Here is a 19342-nt window from a genome sequence, read left to right on the forward strand (position 1 = left end):
TAAACCGCAGGGCGGAGTCCAGGGCGCCCCAGGGCCTATATGCGAGTGCCCGGCGGGATCCGAAGCCAACAGCCACCGGAACGCTTCTGGTTCTCCGCCGTCTTTAAGCAGGAAAGTCAAAGAAGCGCATCTTGGACACAGGATGGGGCCGTAGAACTTTTTGTTTTTATCCATAAAACGTCCCTTTGAAATAGTACGTGGGAAGCGACCGGAGCAAGCCCCCTAGAAAGGGATCTTCCGCTGGCACCGCCGCCCCCCTCCGCCCCCGGCAGTGACCCTGGGCTCGGGAGGACTGCCCCACTCTCCGGTCCCTCTGGGGACCGGCTCCCGAGGCTGCGGCTCAAGCCGCGCCCCCCTCCTCCAGCCCCCGCACCCTCCGCCGCCGGCAGCCGGCTCAGGGAGGGTGCGGGGCGCGCCCCAGGCGCACAGGCTCCCCCCGCCCGCCGGCCGGGCTGGCCGCGCGGAATCACGGGCCGGAGGCGGGGCTGCGCCGGCGGTGGGCGCGGCGTCCGGGCTGCGCTCGCCGCTCGGGCCGACGCGCGGGCACCCGGGCGCGGGCCGCCAGGGGAACCCTAGCTGCGCGGGGGCCGGGCGCAGCGGCGCGGCCGGAGCGTGCGGGGCGGGGTCGGCGGGGTCGGCGGGGCCGGATCCCGGCTGGCGCTCGGGCGGGTCCTACGCTGAGCCGCCGCCTGGCCGGCTGGTTCCTGCGGCGGCTGCCGGGGCGGGCCGGTCGCGCGGCCCTTCGCCATGTACACCTTCGTGGTACGCGACGAGAACAGCAGCGTCTACGCCGAGGTCTCCCGGCTGCTGCTCGCCACCGGCCACTGGAAGAGGCTGCGGCGGGACAACCCCAGGTTCAACCTGATGCTGGGAGAAAGGAACCGGCTGCCCTTCGGGAGACTGGGTGAGCTTCCCCGTTTCGCGCCCTCCCGCTCCTCCCGGTAGAACGAGCGCTTTTGTCTTAAGGTCAGAAACCTTCCCCTCTGTCGTTCCTCGGGCGGATAAAAAAAATGCATCCCTAAAGGGCCAAGCCCGTCGTTTTTCATGCCTTCTCGGGTCCCAAATCGAATTCGGGGCGGGAGTGGCGGTGCGGGCCCCCGGGACGGCGGCCGCCTCCTGACAATGACCCGGCCCTGCAGCCCCGGGGGCGTCGGCCTCGGGCGCCGGGAGCCCATGCCGCGCGTTCCCCGGATTCCCCGGTCCCGACGCCTCCAAATCGGGCAGGTCGGCTGGGCAGATCGCCGGGAGGGGCGACGCTCCGCGGAGCTGGCGGCTGACATCAGGCTGGAGTCATCTTGCAAATTTCCTCCACCGGGGATTCCGCCCTGCCTGTGTTGGCTCGGGAGGGGAGCTTGTGTGTGTTGAAAACCCTGAGGATTCAGCTCCCCGAAGGCTCAGATAAAGCGTCAGGGGATTTGGAAAAGACCTCTGGATTCCGAAAACAGGAGCTTCAGCAGTGAGCCCAGCCCGGGGAAGGGCGGAAGGGTGTCTGATTTTAGACCTTCCCTTAGTTTCACCAAAGAACGCGTTTTCACAGTTGCGCATTGAATGCAGATTTTACGTGACCCAGGTTTCTCTGCCCTACGCTCTCCGAGGGAGTTCCCTTCATTCACGCGGTTGAAGTTGGCACCCCCATGTCTACATCTTCCCCTGTAGGAAGAGGCAGGGGGAAGGAGAGGACCAACGGCTCCTCTTTAGATGACGTAATCCAGAAGTTGTGCAGATCACTGCCATTTACATCCCGCTGACCTGCACATAGTCTCACGGCCTCTCCTCCCTGCACAGTCATCCGGAATTGCAGCCTCACTCGGGGTCGCCGTGTGCCCTGCCAAAATTCCCCTGGGCTGGGCACCCCATCGTACTGCCAAAGATAGAAGGGGAGAAAATAATGAGGAAAAGTCATCTCTGCCTTGGAAGGTATCCCAGCGAGAACAGCGTTCTACGTCCACGAGAGGAGACAGTTTTTAGAAATAGGTGTGGTCAGCGGGTTGGAGAGGTTGAATACGCAAATATTGAAAATAGCCATTTGGAACTGACTAGCCCTTGGTGAGCTGATAGAGCACAGTTGGGTGGGAGGGAGCCAGTAGAATTGTAATGATTTGAGGAATGAAGAGGGTTTCAGCCTAGCCTTCCTGATATTTTTTCTTTGAAATGAGACCATGGACAACTTTTTATTGTTATACAAATTTATGATGTATGTTGGGGACTCCATGGAAGGGCTGATTCCAACCCCCAGAAATCTTCAAATACAGAGAATTTGCCTGGAGATTGATTCCCTTTTGTTAAACTGTCTCCCCAGGAAGCCCTCAGCGAGAAGAATACCTTCCCTGAAAGAAGAAAACCTGCTTATAGTTGAGAATGTTTATTTCCTCCTTGCTCTGTCTGCTTCCCTGCCTGCCTGACTTTCCTCTTTGGACTGGTCAGTGCCTGGCTGAAAGAGCTTAGGTGGAATCCTAAAATTAAAAACTGGCAAAAATGGCTCTTTGCAGGGGTGATGGGCATTGCTGTGGGGCTCAGGACTAGGGTGTAGGATTAGGGTTAGGAGCAGAATCCTAGAAGGTCCAAATACCAAACAGGTACCATGAAGTCAGCAACTGCTCAGGAAACATTTGGTTTTTATGGGAAAGAAAACAGCATCCGATTGGGAGTTTGGGATTAGCAGATGCAAACTATTACGTATGTATAACTGGATCACTTTGCTGTATACCAGAAACTAACACAACATTGTAACTCAACTATAGTCCAATATAAAATTTAAAAAAAAGAAAAATTCTGAAAAGAATGTCAGCCAAAAAAACCCCCCATACTTCAATAAAATAAACATTTTTAAAAAGGTTAGCATCTTAAAAAAAAAAGAAGAAAAAGAAAAGAAAAAGAAAAACAAAACAAAAAAACCAGCATCCCACAACCAGATGGTTATAATATGCCTTCATTGTTAAGGATATTTACCTTTCACACAGTTCGAAACCCAAGGAGATGGCCCAGCGGATAAAGGCCAAGGAATGCTGCTGCCTTGGGGATGTGAAGGTGGGTAGTTCAGTTGTGAACCAGTCCATCTGTCCAGGGAGATGGTGAGAGCTAGTTAGCGCCTGAAACTTTTTATTTGATTGTATGCTGTTCTCAGATGAATTAGTCTTACCTCTGGCATCTTCAGTTCAAGCTCCCATTGTTGGGTTCTACTTTTGTGTTGCTGAAAACTGCATTTTCTTAAGATGTTAAACATAAATTGAGGCTTTTATAGAGATTATCATAGTGAAGTAAGTCAGACAGAGAAAGATAAATATTACATGATATCACTTATATGTTGAATCTAAAAAATAGTACAAATTAATTTATTTACAAAACAGAAACAGACACACACATAGAAGACAAACTTATGGTTACCAAAGGGGGGGGGAGGGATAAATTAGGAGTATAAGACTAACAGATGCACACTACTACATAAAAAATAAACAAAAAGGATTTACTGTATAGCACAGGGAACTATATTCAATATCTTGTGGTAACCTATAATGGAAAAGAATCTGAAATATATATATGTATAACTGAATCACTTTGCTGTACATCTGAAACTAACACAGTATTGTAAGTCAACTATACTATAATAAAATTTTTTTTTTAATTGAGGCTTTTGTTTTTATTTGTATCCTTTTACCCTAATTTTAAAGAGGAGGGGGCATGCAGTACAATCTATTGAAAATGGGTTTCCCTGTGAGAGGACGCACAGAACATCCTCAGGGCTTCTGAATTTACGGACACGGCCTCTCCACTACCTCCCCTCAGCTTCTAGTGGCCCTCCTAGAAGCTTGCACAGGGAGACATGCTTGAGAACAGCAGGATCGTAGTTCTACGGCCTTCCTTGATGGCTGTAGAAAGCAAGGGTAGCAACATCAAAAGCCTGACTGTTTAAGTCCTTACTGTACAGAGGTGACTAAATCCATATGTGTTAAGCCAAGTGTGCGGTGCAATGGGGATCCAGGAGAGGCGAAGTGGAAAATACTCTCCCACCCAAAGAAGAAAAAACAGAGGCAGCAGTGGTCTTTGGCAGACCTACGATGGCGGTATCATAATAGCCACTCTGGGGAGGGTGAGAATTGCCAGTGAGATGCTGAGCAAAGGGCGTAGAGGGGCCGGGCAACTGAATCACTCCCTTTCCAACACCCAGTCCTGAAAGGGGAGAAAGACGAACTAAGCATGACCCTGCTCTCCCTCCTGCGCGCTGGTGCTGACATTGTCATTTCCCACTTGAGAAACTGTCTGTTTCCCTTCTGAGCCTCTTCTTCCCTTCACAGGTCATGAGCCTGGCCTGATGCAGTTGGTGAATTACTACAGGGGAGCTGACAAACTGTGTCGCAAAGCTTCTTTAGTGAAGTAAGTGTTCTTTAAGACCCGTGTTTTCCATTTTTCACCTGAACCTTTTGAGCTTTCATCCTGAAGCACTTAAGCAAAAGTGTGAGATCGTTTTTAAAGGGAGAAAACACTTTTATTTAAAAAGCCAACAAAGATCAGCTTTTCGTCACAGTCCAAACTTGGCTGTACGTGCCCGGTGAAGCCTGTCTGTCCCTTAAGTTGAGGCTCCCTAGAAGCAGAGCCTGAGACAGGGCTTCTGGCGCAAGTGATGTATAAGGGGAGGGCTTGCAGGAGAAACGCGCTCAGAACCAAGGGCAGGGCACCTGGGGAAGACGCGAAGCGAGGAGGTGGGTTCAGCTGAAGTCTCGCCTCAGCCTGATTCCATGGAGCTTGGCAGTGAACAGCCCCTCGATGTTCTCTACTCTGGCGTCGCTCAGCCACCAGCTGCGGGCGGGACACAGCTTCCCCAGCGCTTCTAGGCACGGGCTGGTCCCTGGAGAAGAGGCGCGCCTAAGCCCTTGGCAGCCAAAGCTCAGCAGCCAGGGGTCCCTCAGAAGGGACACCTGGGCAGAATATACCGGTGTCTACTGCACCACCCATCTCTGAGCAGTGGACTTACAGCCAGGTGCCGAAAGAACCGTGTCATAAGGTGGAAGGAAGCAGCCTTATACAGTGATTAAGATCTAGGATCAGCAGCGTGGGTTTTAATTTCAGCTCTTAGCAGCTTGGGCACATTTTCTGATCCCTCTAAGCCTCGGTGCATCCCTCCTAAAGAGGCTGTGATGCATGTAAAGCGTGTAACACAGTGACACAGAGTGAGCGTTTGACGCTGTGCCTTAGTTTCCTTTTCTGTGAAACGAGGAAAATAATAGCAACTACCTCAGGGTTGTTGTGAGGATTCGTTGAGTTACTTTACATAAAGGCTCGGAATAATGCGCGTGTCAGAGTTCACGCTGTATAAATGAAAGGTGGGTGTGGCCCCTAAAATCAGGTCTCCAGTATTCCCTCCACAGTGGCTGGTGAACATGTGTGTGTAGCCAAACGAATCATTTAGGTAAGAAGACACTAGAAGACTTGACCCAAAGCAAATGCTCTTTTCCCCAATCACACAGCTTTCCGGGCTCTAGCTGTTTACTAGATTGAGTGCTGATAGGAATATTTCCACCTTTTTGTTCAGACTGACTGCCCCCACTAACTTATGTATCCACTTCTTCCTGTGATGGATTTTCATGATTTACCAGCTACTCCTGAAGGAGAACGAGGCTTTCTGAAGTCTTCTTACATATTTACACATTTAGAGTGCAAAAAGTTGTTTCAGCAGAGCTAGAAGTAGGACACAATTATTTATCCAGATTGTCCATTTAGAACTTTTTATAAAACGCTTACTCATTCTTTATTCTATGATGATTTTTTTTCCTAAAGATAGAGGTTGAATTCTGTTTTTGAAGTAGAAAGCAGAAGGTGCTGTAAAAAGTAATGTTCTCTATACTTGCATACTTGGCAGCTATAATAGGGTGAAGAGAGTACAGAGCTGGAGTCATGAGCAGGTCTGAATAGGTATCTGGACCTCTGTGACCTTGGACGGTGACACTCAGAATCTGTGGGGACGGAGGTGATCACACCTGCTTTTTGCCGTTCCGCAGCATGCGGCGTGGTCTGTCATGGCACCTGATAAATGACGACATGACTTATGCAGACTAGAGGTTGTCATCATTCTATAAGCTTCCTTCGTTCTCTCAGGTGTCCTGCAAGGGACTGTAGTAATTCCAGGAGGGGATGATCACCTTTGTCATTTTGTCTCTCTCCCATAGTTCGTATGGCTCAAAAGAGCTCCAGAAAGTTAAAAATGTCATCTCAGGTGGCAGTCAGAGAAGACAGCCAGGTTGCCCATGGCCGCAGCAGTTAGTGTTGAGCCAGGACGGTTCTCACCTGTGCAAATGGGCCCCGTGGGCAGTGTGCCTGGGCATCCCTCGAGGCTTCCCAGGGCCTTGATGGGGTTTCATGCTGGACCCTGTACAGCAAGCGCCTGTCACTTCGGGGAGCTTTAGAAATTCATCAGGGCCCCATGGCCATAGTCTCAGAGCGCTCAAGGGCTGTCCTCCTGGCCCTGGTTGGAGCTTTCTTTTCCTCTTGTGAGCGTTTCTCACATCTCATGTGAGATGTGACTAAACCTCCATTTGTGGCTGCTTCCCAAATGGGCCTTTTTTGGAAAGGGAACAAATGCTAGAGACTTCCGGTAGAAACTGGACTAAGTTCTGTACAGGAAATGAGGGCTTCAGATGAAGGGCATTCTGCAGACCAGCGCTGGTCAGCAGAAATAGAATGCTGGCCACATGTGTCATTTTAAATTGCTTAGTAGCCCCATTAAAATGAGTACAAAGAAACCGGTGCAATTTATTTTAATAATATATTTTATTTAACCAAATAAATCCAAAATGTCATGTAATTAATATTAAAAACAACTAATGAGATATATTCTTTTTTTTTTCCTGAGTCTTCAAAATCTGGTGTGTATATTTTACATTTATAGCACAACTAAGCTCAGATATTAAATTTTCATTAGAAGTCCTATATTTAGATTTCATAAAAATGTATGGTTGAAAAGGTAGATTTACATACCCAAGTCATTCTGACGTAAGTAAAAGTTTTTCAATAACTGTATTAAATACCAAAATATAATTTTCCTTTAATATTCACATGTACATTGACAAAGCAGGTTCATAACATCAGAAGAATTGATTTGACTTTGAAGCAAAAGCATATCATTTTTAAAACTATGTCCAAGTTAAGTAAATTCACCAACTCATGTGTCAACTCAGTATTATTAATATTGAATTCAGAGGAGGTATTGAATAAATTGAAAAGAAACTCTAAATTTGTCATTATCAACAAAGTGTTCTTCAAATATTTCTTTAGTTTTTGCAGGCAGTTTGCATAATGCTGTCTATTACAAGGAAAATCTTATGCATACTGAGTCATAAAACTATGTAAAATCGTTATTATTGACTTATATTATGAAGTTGGAACATAAATTCTCACACCTGTTGGGCTACATTATAAGATCTTTTTTTCCAACTTCCTTGGAGCTTTAAATTTAGCTTGTTCATATGCAGCGTGGTTATAGGTGAAAAAATGTAAACCACACTGCATTTTTTATCTTTGATTATTGAATGAAGTAATAGTTGCATGAAAAGAACGATTTGACAAGCATTCCTCTTATTTTAAGAAAATGTGAATTGGAGTTTACAGTACAGGGAAACCTTGTAAAACTCTTGCATCTCTCAGTCAGTGAGCATTGGCAAAGAACACGGGATCATTAAATTCATCATCTTGTGTTTCTTTCATGGTTCTATACCTGGGAACCATTGTAGCATTTGCAAGCATATACTGAACCATTGTAACAACTGTATCCATACTGAGTGCAAATGTTTTCAATATGTATCATGCAATGAAGCAAATGTTTCCAATACGTATGGTACAACAAAGTAAAGCAACAAAGCAAATGTCAGTCTATTAAAATCCCAGTAAATCCAGATTTTAACCCAACCTAGCTGAAGTAATGTCTGTCATGATAGAAGCTGACTTTTCACATGTAGATGAAATTCTTCTTGGACAAATGTAAAAGATGAGAAAATATCTTTACCGCGAGTTTATATTTTAGGCTGCAGTTTGACAATATTTTTTTCATGTATTTGGAAATCTTTTGAGGCAAAACATACGAAGTATTAATTGGGCAGCATTTCTTATGTCACCCAACTCATCTAAAGCTAAGGAAAAATATTTCAAAATTTTCCAGTATTGAATCAATCTTTAATATTGTTAGAAATGCTTTGTACTCTATGGGCAACTATTGATGGCTTAACTAAAGATTGTTCACTTTTTATAAAATATCTTTTTAGTCTTTTCCTCAAAATAATTTCTATTACCACATTTCCATCTAAAAGGATGTTCCTTTTGCGTGTGTGTGTAAGAATCCAAGCCACTTTATAGCTGACCAAAGTTACAAGCTCAGATCCTAAGAAAAGTATGTTTAAAGTTTTTTTGTTGAGTTTTTAATTCTGATTTCAGCCACTAATTCCATTGCTTCTCTTTAGGCTACTGAGAGGAAAACACTTATCAAATTCATTATGTATTTGCTGAAAATGTCTCCTTATACAACAAACTTCATTTTTCCTGCCACAGCAAATTGTAATTGCCATTTGTTAGGAAATTTGTGACACGTCTTCTTCTAGTGCTTATTTTTTTCTTTATTGTCTGGTCATAGTTCTAGCTTCTGCATCCCCACTCAATTCCGTGTCAGTAGAATGCCTTTGTTTTAAACTTAAAAGTTTGTCCATACTCATTTTTTTAACTAGAAGACTAATTATAATTATGATTTACCTAGCTATTACTGTAACTTGGCTGGGTGCATAATAAACACATTATAATGTTTCATCAGTGCCTGGAAAAAAATTCACATGAGCTGAATCCATCTGTTGTCCCCCAGTAGAACAGTGATGCATTTATGTCTAATACCAGAAGCAGCACACACGCCTGACATGCACGCCACCCTCTAACAACAACATCTGAGGTCACGTGGTGGTTAAAGTGAAACGTCATCTACTGAAACAGTAATGTTGTGCTTGGTGGAAATATATTTTACAATGCTTCAGCTTTTAAATTAAAACTAAACAAAATGGAAAATTCAGTTCCCGAGTTGCATTGGCCACTTTTCAAGAGCTCGGAAGCACTTGGAAGCTCCACGTGGCTAGTTGCCGCCGTATTGGACGATGCAGGTAGAGCTGAATGGTCAGTGAGTTAGAAATGTATTGATTTTTTGTTCCTTTGAGTTCTTTAAGTTAAATTCCATTGCCTCTAACTTAAAAATAGCTTTATTTACAATCTCAGTTTAAAGTTTCTTTTCATTATTTCTGCCATTGGCTCATAGGCTGGGTTTTGCTGATGAATCATAACCCAGGCTTTAACAGTGCTGTTCTAGATAGAAGAGGGAGTGCAGCTCAGGGGAGGCCTGTGAATGTCTTTGGGCAGGTTTCTCCCTCCTCTGATTCCTGGGGAGCAAGGGTAGGTTTTTTTCTTTCTATTTTCTTTCTTTTTTTTTTTTGGCTGCACCTCACGGTTTGAGGGATCTTAGTTCCCCAACCAGGGATTGAACCTGGGCCCTCGGCAGTGAGAGCACGGAGTCCTAACCACTGGGCCACCAGGGAATTCCCAAGGATACGTTTAGAGTTAGGACATGGGAGTGATTCAGGGCTTGCATCCTGCTTGTTTCTTACTACCTTTGTGATCTTGGGAAATTCACTTCTCTGTGACCTAGTGCCTCATCTGTGAAATGTGATGCTAGAGCCTCCCCCCAGGGGTCTGATTGGAGAGGAGATACAGTGTGAAGCCTTTGTGTTTATTAAGTGCCTGCCCAGGGCCTTTCTTTATTTTCCATTATATTATGGGGTTTTTTTTTGAGGGGGGGCAGGAGGTGTGTTCAGTTATGACCACTGGAGTCCCAGGTTCCATTAGAAAGATTCTTCCTTTATTCTGTCACTGAAGCCAGGCTGAACTAAAAGCAAGAAATGAAGAACGAAAATGTCTTTAGATAATTCAGATTCCTGAGTATTAGCCTTTTCTCTCCAGAGTTGGGCCAAGGTGGTATTTTTGCTAGTAATCCAAGTAGTTTCCTCAGTTCTCCACTTTGTTTTTGTAGGGTGGGTCTAGCTCAGCTACAGCATGTTTGGTGAAAAGATGTTGGTTCAGGATTACTTCAAGTTAAGTTTCCCTAAAGATGCATTTTAAAAGGAGCTAAAGTTTTGGACATTAAGCCCCTTTTGAATTCACTGGAGCATGTCTATAAAGTTGTGTGTAACAGCTGTGAGCTGCCCCGTGGTGCCTTGGAGGTCTGCCCCGTGAGTGGGATAAGAAGGAGACCTAGCCCTGGTCGTGCCCTGCTTCCTTCCAGAGCTCTGGGGCAAAGCACTGGCTGTTCTGAATAGAGGGACAGAGGGTACTCAGAAGAGAGACTGACCCTCTGTCCTCTGCCAGGCTCATCAAGACCAGCCCAGAACTGGCTGAGTCCTGCATATGGTTCCCTGAGTCCTATGTGATTTATCCAACCAACCTCAAGACCCCAGTTGCTCCAGCTCAGAATGGAATCCACCCGCCAATCCATAGCTCAAGGACAGATGAGAGAGAATTTTTCCTGGCTTCTTATAATAGAAAGAAAGAAGATGGAGAGGGCAACGTTTGGATTGCAAAGTCATCAGCCGGAGCCAAAGGTGAGTCTGCACTGCTGCCCCTTCTCCCTTTTCTCCCTTCCCCGTAGGTTCCCATTGTGTTTTGTTAGATTCAAACGATGTCTTTAGACGAGTGGCTGTTCTAATCTGAGTCCTCCAGGGTAGAGACCTCGTTTCATTACATAGTTTAAAATATCTGTGTGCTGGTGACTTAGAAACGTGTATCTCCAGATCAACTAAAATAGAATAAAATAAAATAAAATAAAAAAGTGAAATAAAGTAAAATAAAATAAAAAAATAGAAGTATCTCGAAAATAGAATAAACTCGAGCTGAGGTCTTTCTCTTTAAGCTCCACATCCAACAGCAGGCATTTTCAACTTAACATGTCTGATATAGAACTCTTTTTTAAAAATATTTATTTATTTATTTATTTATTTATTTTTTCTGGCTGTGTTGGGTCTTCGTTTCTGTGCGAGGGCTTTCTCCAGTTGCGGCAAGCGGGGGCCACCCTTCATCAAGGTGCACGGGCCTCTCTTGTTGCGGAGCACAGGCTCCAGACGCGCAGGCTCAGTAGTTGTGGCTCACGGGCCCAGTTGCTCCGCGGCATGTGGGATCTTCCCAGACCAGGGCTCGAACCCGTGTCCCCTGCATCGGCAGGCAGATTCTCAACCACTGCGCCACCAGGGAAGCCCTAGAACTCTTTATTTCCTTCCCAACTTCACCCACCCCAGCCTGCTCCTCTTTCCACCTTCCCATGGAGTATATGATTCCACTTTTCACCCAGCCTCTGAATCCCCAAACCCAGGAGCCCTCTTTGGCTGCTCTTTGCTTTACAATCTATACCTAACGCATCAGTAGATCTTGCTAACTGTACCTTCAAAATAAAGTCTGCAGTGGACTTCTTCTTGCCGTTTCCACTGCTCTCACTTAAATCAAAGCTCCTTTTCTCTCTGTTCTGTGTAAGTGCAGCACCTGCTCACAGCAGCTCTCCTGCTCTTGGACAGAGTGATGTTTTAAAAACAGAAGCGTGATCATGTTACTCCCCGCTCAAGACTTACCAGCTGGCTTCCCAAGGCAACTAGAATAAACTCGAGTCCTGGTGGGAAGTCTCCGTCACTTGATATTTGCCTGTATCTCTGATCTCATCTCTTATTCTTGGCCTTGCTCCCTGTACTGTAGCCATAACACCTGCCTAGCATCCTTGAAATACTCTAAATTCATCTCTGTACCTGGAATGAGCTTTCATGGACTATTTTTCATTTCTCAGCTCAGATGTTGCCTTGTCAGAGAGGCTTTTCTTTTTACTTTTTTTTTTTTTTTTAGAGAGGCTTTTCTGATCTAAAATAACCTCTGTGCCCATTGCTTTCTATCCTTTCCCCTGCTTTATTTTCCATCCTTGCACTAACCTCTTCCCAGCACTCTATTACATATTAGTTTATCTGTTCACCTCCCCCATAATCCTGCACACTCCATATAAACACAGACTTTCTGTCTTGTTCATCTCTGTACCCTCCCCATAGGCACTTAATAAATGTGTGTTGAGTGAATGCGGGGAAGGCATAAGGTACGTCATACTAACTCAGGCTTAAAATGTAGGCAGCTGCCAATGTAATGATCACATGGACACAGTCCCTCTCTATAACTACCATCATATGCTCTCTTAAAAACCACTCCATTTTGAACTTACTTCTTCTTTTATTGCCTTGGAAGACCATCTGGCCATTGGTACTCATTTCTGTCCCTGGTCCAGTGGACCTCACCTTCTTTTCCACCAACCATGAGACAGGAGGGCATCACCTGGAATCTCCTGAAAGTGGGAGAGTTGGACTCTTGCCACAAGCCAGGTACCTCACCTACTTCTCCTTCCCCTCCTGGGACTTCTTCTCCAGGAGAGTTCCCTAGCTTTGTTCTAATAGTAAGTGGGGGAATTGAAAGAGGAAATAGTCATCCACAGTATTCCAGATTCCTCCTTTGGATCGGGGCTGGAATCAGGATGGCCATTATGAGGCTATCATGTGTCCTTGTGTCATGGACTTGACTGGCGCGAGAAGCATGAGTGAGGCAGGGCCCTGGGTAGAAGGATCTGTGAAGTTGTGACGGTGATCCCACCTAGGTGGTCCCTGGACCCTTACCAACACAAGATATGGAGTAATGCTCAGCAGCAGAGGAAGGTAAAGAGAGAATAAAATGCCAAACAAAGAAGACATTTTGCTTTAGGAGTTGAGGAGATAAGTGGTATGGATTTGTTTTGTTTGGGAATTACAAAATGAAACCAATAGGCTGCATGAATGACTTTTATTCTTGTTAAACAAATACTTAGTGCCTACTACATGCTGGGTGTAGTTGGCTTAACTTCACACTATATCCAGATCAAGCCACTGTTCACCACCTCCTCCACCCCCCGTCTGGGATCTGAGTCACCTTCACCTGTCACCTGGAGCATTGCTCCCTGTTCTCCTGTTCTTGGCCATTCTCCAGCGTCTACACAAAATACAGCAGACAGAGATCCTGTTAGAGCACAATCAGACCATGTCACATCTGTACTCAGCACTGTCTCTGGGGCCAGGACAGCATCTGGCATGCAGCAGAGGTTCAATATATGTATTGAGTGAATGAATGAATGGATGGATGAATGAATAAGAGAAGTAATGAACGTTTGGAGGGAGATAAAGAGATAAATGAGACGGACATGGTTCTCTTGCCCTCAGGGACCCATAGTCTAGTCAGAAAGAAGGCTAATGATGCATTTATTTCCAGATTAGCTAAATGTTGAGATGGGAACAAAGAACCAGAAAAACCATTGTGACTGCGACCTTGAAGCTCCTAGAAGAACCCCAACTTCATAACTTAGTGAGGATATAAACAAATATCCTCCAGGTTTAGTTAGTGAGGATAGAAACAAATGGTATAAGAAACACAGTTAATGGGCTTCCCTGGTGGTGCAGTGGTTGAGAATCTGCCTGCTAATGCAGGGGACACGGGTTCAAGCCCTGGTCTGGGAAGATCCCACATGCCGCGGAGCAACTGGGCCCGTGAGCCACAACTACTGAGCCTGCGCATCTGGAGCTTGTGCTCCGCAACAAGAGAGGCCGCGATAGTGAGAGGCCCACACACGGCGATGAAGAGCGGCCCCCGCTCGCCACAACTAGAGGAAGCCCTTGCACAGAAACGAAGACCCAACACAGCCAAAAATAAATAAATAAATAAATAAATAATAAAAATAAAGGAATTCCTTTTAAAAAAAAAAGGAGTCTTAAAAAAAAAAAAAGATTAAAAAAAAAAAAGAAACAGTTAACAAACACATGGAAACATGCTACACTGGTATACAAAACTTAGAAAATAAATATGGATTTTATGTATATTTTACGTCTACAAAATAAGAAAACAAAACCCTTCAGTGGTTGTGTTGCTGAGTTTGTTGTGAACTGCTCCCTCCCAGTGGTGATACACAGCCCTTTGAAGCAGCAATAGGATCACACAGAGCAAGAGTCAGAAAGAGTTCCTTTGCTTTCGGCTCACTCATCTCATTCCTGAAAATTTACTCCAGGGAGATAGTTAAAAAGTAACAAGGGTGATCTACAGCAAAGACATTTACCATTGTGTTACCTGTAATAGCAAAATTCTATTTAGGAACAACCCCATTGTCCAGCAGTCAGTAAACGTGTCATTTTTTACATCCACACAATGGGATATTTCTTTGGCCACTAACATTGCGAAGTTAATGCAGATACAGTGAAAATATTGACTGTATGAAGTGAAAAAAGAATATGAGGTGAGTTTGCTGTGATTGAACCTGTCTTTGCCATATTACATAAAGGAAGGTAATATGAAAAAATGAAAAGAATTATGTTAGGAAATAAGATGATGGGTAGTTTCAGGGCATTAGTAGGAAAATGGTGTTTTAGGATGATTATTCTAAAAAGAGTATGCAAGGTGCTGTGGAGGAGGAGAGACTAAAGTCTGTACTGAAGAACTGGCAAGTGCGAATAAAGAGGAACCAGGAAATCTGAGTGCGGTTCTTAAGGGAAATGAAACAGAATGAATTATGTTCATCCAAAAAGAGAGGAAGGGATGTTTCCCAAGTTGATTTGCTGTTTCTTGTTTAAGAGGCTAACCAGGTGGTGGAGGGAGTGATAGAAATGGGGTAGTTGAAAAAGGGGTTGGCTTTTAGGAAAGATGAATCATTAAATTAATTTGCTGTACAGCAGAAATTAACACAACACTGTAAATCAACTATACTTCAATTAAAAATATATTGGAAAAAAAAATAATTTTTACTGAAAGCATGAGACCCAAGTAGAGATGGGCTGTAAATCTAAAGTGTAGGTGGGTGACTTCCCTGGTGGTCCAGTGGCTAAGACTCCGTGCTCCCAATGCAGGGGGCTCCGGTTTGATCCCTGTTCAGGGAACTAGATCCCGCGTGACGCAACTAAGAGTCCGCATTCCGCAACTAAAAATCCTGCACGCTGCAACTAAAAGATCCTGCACACCTCAATGAAGATCCCACATGCCTCAGCTAAGACCTGACGCAGCCAAATAAATAAATAAATATTAAAAAAAAAAAAGTGTAGGTGGGAGGTCCTAGAACTAAAAAGTGAGTCCAACAAGGTCGCAGGATATGAGATCAACACACAAAAATCAATTGCATTTCTACCTCTGTCACCTATTTATGCCTTGCTCACCACAATCTGGCCACATCCCATCTTGTATGCTCCAACCTTATTTTCTTTATGCAATTTCCTTATGGACTATTTCCTATTGAAAATTAATATCTCTAATGCTAGTAGGTGGAAAAATAATGGGAAGAAAGTAAGGAGACAGGTACTTTTTTAAAATAAACTTATTTATTTATTATTTTTGGCTGCGTTGGGTCTTTGTTGCTGCATGTGGGCTTTCTCTAGTTGTGGCGAGCGGGGGCTACTCTTCGTTGGGGTACGCTGGCTTCTCATTGTAGTGCCTTCTCCCGTTGCAGAGCACGGGCTCTAGGTGTGCGGGCTCAGCAATTGTGGCTCAAGGGCTCTAGGGTGCAGGCTCAGTAGTTGTGGTGCACGGGCTTAGTTGCTCCGCGGCATGTGGGATCTTCCCAGATCAGGGCTCGAACCCATGTCCCCTGCATTGGCAGGTGGATTCTTAACCACTGCGCCACCAGGGAAGCCCTATAACTTTTTTTTTAATTGGAGTATAATTGCTTTACAGTGTTGTGTTAGTTTCTGCTGTACAATGAAGTGAATCAGCTATATGTATACATATATCCCATCCTTCTTGGACTTCCCTCCTCCCCCCCACCCCATTCTACCCATCTAGGTCATCACAGAGCACCGAGCTGAGCTCCCTGTGCTATACAGCAGGTTGCCACTATCTATTTTACGCATGGTAGTGTGTATACGTCAACCCTAATCTCCCAATTCATTCCACCCTCCCATTCCCCTCTGGGTCCACATGTCCGTTCTCTACGTCTGCGTTTCTATTCCTGCCCTGCAAATAGGTTCATCTGTACCATTTTTCTAGATTCCACATATATGTGTTAATATACGATATTTGTTTTTCTCTTTCTGACTTCACTCTGTATGACAGACTCTGGGTCCATCCACATCTCTACAGATGACCCAATTTCATTTCCTTTTAAAAAGTATTATCATTAAAGAAAACCTAACATTAAAGGGGAATGGAAAAGTTACCCGTAGTCTTACCCATTTCCTAACATAATTATTTTTATTTTTTCATATTAGTTTCTTTTACGTATGGGCAAAGACAGTTTCAATCACAGTGAACTCATCTCATATCTTTTTCATTTCGTGCTAACAATGAACATGTGGACGCCAAAGTTAAAAATACAATGCCAGTTCCAGTCACCCCAAAGAAAATGAGATGCTTAGGTATAAACTTGCCAAAACACGTACAGGGCCTATCTGCTCAAAATTACAAAACAACTATGAAAGAAGTCAAAGAGGACCTAAATAAACAGGTAGACATATCATGTTCATGGATTGCAAGAGTCAACATAGTAAAGATGTCACTTCACCCCAGATTGCTCTATAGGTTTGAGGTGATTGGTGTCAAGACCTCAGCAAGGTTCTTGTGTAAACATAAAGCTTCTACTAAAATTCATATGGAAAGGCACAGGCCCTAGAATAGCTTACACAATATTGAAGAAGAAAAGTGGGAGGAAACGCTGTCCCTGATCCCAAACTATATTGTAGAGCTACAGTAATCAGTACACTGTGGTATTGGTGGAGGGGATAGAAATATGAATCAGTGGGACAGAGATGTACCCACACATTAATGACCATCTGATTTTTGACAGAGGTGCAAAAGCAATTCAATAGAGGAAGGATAGACTTCTCAACAAATGGTGCTGGAGCAGGTGGATAGCCATAGACCAAAAAGATGAACGTCAACATAAACCACACCCCTTATACAGAACCAAACTCAAAATGGATTGTGGGGGCTTCCCTGGTGGCACAGTGGTTGAGAATCTGCCTGCCGATGCAGGGGACACGGGTTCGAGCCCTGGTCTGGGAAGATCCCACATGCCGCGGAGCAACTAGGCCCGTGAGCCACAATTACTGAGCCTGCGCGTCTGGAGCCTGTGCTCCGCAACAAGAGAGGCCGCGATAGTGAGAGGCCCGCGCACCGCAATGAAGAGTGGCCCCCACTTGCCGCAACTAGAGAAAGCCCTCGCACAGAAACGAAGACCCAACACAGCCATTTATAAATAAATTAAATTAATTAATTAAAAAATTAAAAAAAATAATTTAAAAAAAATGGATTGTGGGCTTAAATATAAAGTTATAATTTTTCAGAAAAAATAAGAGATAAAGCTAGGCAAAGAATTCTTAAACTTGATACCGAAAGTACAATCCATAATAGTAAAAATTGATCAGTTGAACCTCGTCAAAATGAAAAACTTTTGGTCTGTAAAGGACCCAGCCACAAGGATGAAAAGACAAGCTACAGACTGGGAGAAAATATTTCCAAGCCTTATATCTGACAAAGGACTCATATGTAGAATATACAAACAATATTCAAAACTCAACAGTTAAAAAAGGGGGTGGGGGGAATCCAATTAGAAAACGGGCAAAAGACATGAAAACACATTCCATTGAAAAGGTTCTACAGATGAGAAATAAGCAAATGAAAAGATTTTCAATATTATTAACCATTAGGGAAATGCAGATTAAAACCACAATGAGCTATCACTGCACTCCCATTAAAATGGCTAAAATAGGAAACGGTAACAACAGCAAATGCTGGCAAGGGTCAGGAGAAACTAGATCACCCTTCCAGTGCTAGTGGGGATTTAAATTGGTAGAGCCACTCTGGAAAACAGTTTGGCAAGTTCTTATAAAACTAAACCTGAAATTATATGACCCAGCAACTCCACACGTGTGGGCATTTGTCCAGAGAAATGAAAACTTACATTCACAAAAAACTTGTACATGATTGTTCATAGCAGCTTTATTTGTAATAACCCAAACTGGGAACAACTCAACTGTCCTTCAGTAGGTGAATGATGAAACAAACTGCGATGAATTGATCCCGTAGAATACTACCCAGTAATAAAAGAGAATGAATCATTAATAAATACAACACCTTGGATGAATTTCCAGGGGAGTATCAGTGAGGGAAACAACTTCCAAGGATCACATATAATTCTATTTATGTAACATTTTTAAAATGACAAAATTATAGAAATGAAAAACGGATTAGCGGCTACCAGGGGTCAGGGAGTGGGGTGGGGGGAGGTACTTGTGGCTTTGAAAGGGCGATATGAGGATTCTGTGCAATAATGGAACTGTTCAGAATTGGAGAAGATATTTGCAAATCATATATTTTAAGGTACCTGTATCCAGAATGTATAAGGACCTCTTATAACTCAGTAATAAAGACAAATAACCCATTAAGAAATGAGCAAAGAATCTAAATAGACATTTCTCAAAACAAACAAATGACATAAATAGCCAATAAGCATGTGAAATCATGCTCAACATTACAAGTCATTAGAGAAATGCAAATCAAAACCATAATAACATACCACCTCCCTCACAGCCACTAGGATGGCTATAGTTAAGACAGAATACAACATGTGTTGGCAAGGATGTGAAGAAATGGAGCTCTTGCCCTTTGCTTATGGGAATGTAAAATGGTACAGCCATTACCAAACTATTTTGGAAAACAGTTTGGTAGTTCCTTAAAAAGTTAAACAGTTACCATATGACCAACAATTCCACTCCTAGGTATATTTCCAAAAGAGTTGAAAACATACATCCACACGAAAACTGCAATGCACATCTTCATTGCAGCATTATTCATGAGCCAAAGATATATGTGTATGTATAACTGAATAACTTTGCTGTACACCTGAAACTAACACAACATTGTAGGTCAACTATAATATAAAATTTTTAAAAAAAGAGCCAAACAACAGTGGAAACAACCCAGATGTCCATCAGTTGATTGAACAAAATGTGGTATATCCATACAATGGAATATTTAGTCATAGGAAGGTGGAATGGCATATTGACACATGCTATAACATGGGTGAAGCTTAAAAATGCTATGTTAATGAAAGAAGCCAGACCAGAAAGGGCCACATATTGTGTGTTTCCATTTATATGAAGCATCTAGAATAGGCAAACCCATAGAGACAGAAAGTAGGTTAGTAGTCCTCAGGAGCTAGTGTGAGGAAGGAATGGGGAGTAACTGCTTGGTGGGTATGGGGTTTGGGGGGAGGTGAAGAAAATGTCCTAAAATTAGATTGTAGTGATGG

The 19342-nt window shown here is 43.8% G+C and overlaps 1 protein-coding gene across 3 annotated transcripts in view; it reads left to right on the plus strand.

Moving 5' to 3' along the window:
• Positions 1-509: 509 nt before the first annotated feature.
• TTL (tubulin tyrosine ligase) overlaps positions 510-19342 on the plus strand; it is a 38667-nt gene continuing 19834 nt past the window's right edge. For 2 of the 3 annotated variants that reach the window (XM_057558314.1, XM_057558315.1), the window contains exons 1-3: positions 510-904; positions 4293-4371; positions 10381-10613. In XM_057558314.1, coding sequence (XP_057414297.1) covers positions 748-904; positions 4293-4371; positions 10381-10613 — 469 coding nt within the window. In that variant the 5' untranslated portion in view covers positions 510-747. The remainder of the gene's footprint in view (positions 905-4292; positions 4372-10380; positions 10614-19342) is intronic. The other variant, XM_057558313.1, reaches the window with a different exon arrangement.

Source organism: Balaenoptera acutorostrata, chromosome 12 (assembly GCF_949987535.1).
Source record: "Balaenoptera acutorostrata chromosome 12, mBalAcu1.1, whole genome shotgun sequence".
In the NCBI taxonomy this organism is placed as follows: domain Eukaryota; kingdom Metazoa; phylum Chordata; class Mammalia; order Artiodactyla; family Balaenopteridae; genus Balaenoptera; species Balaenoptera acutorostrata.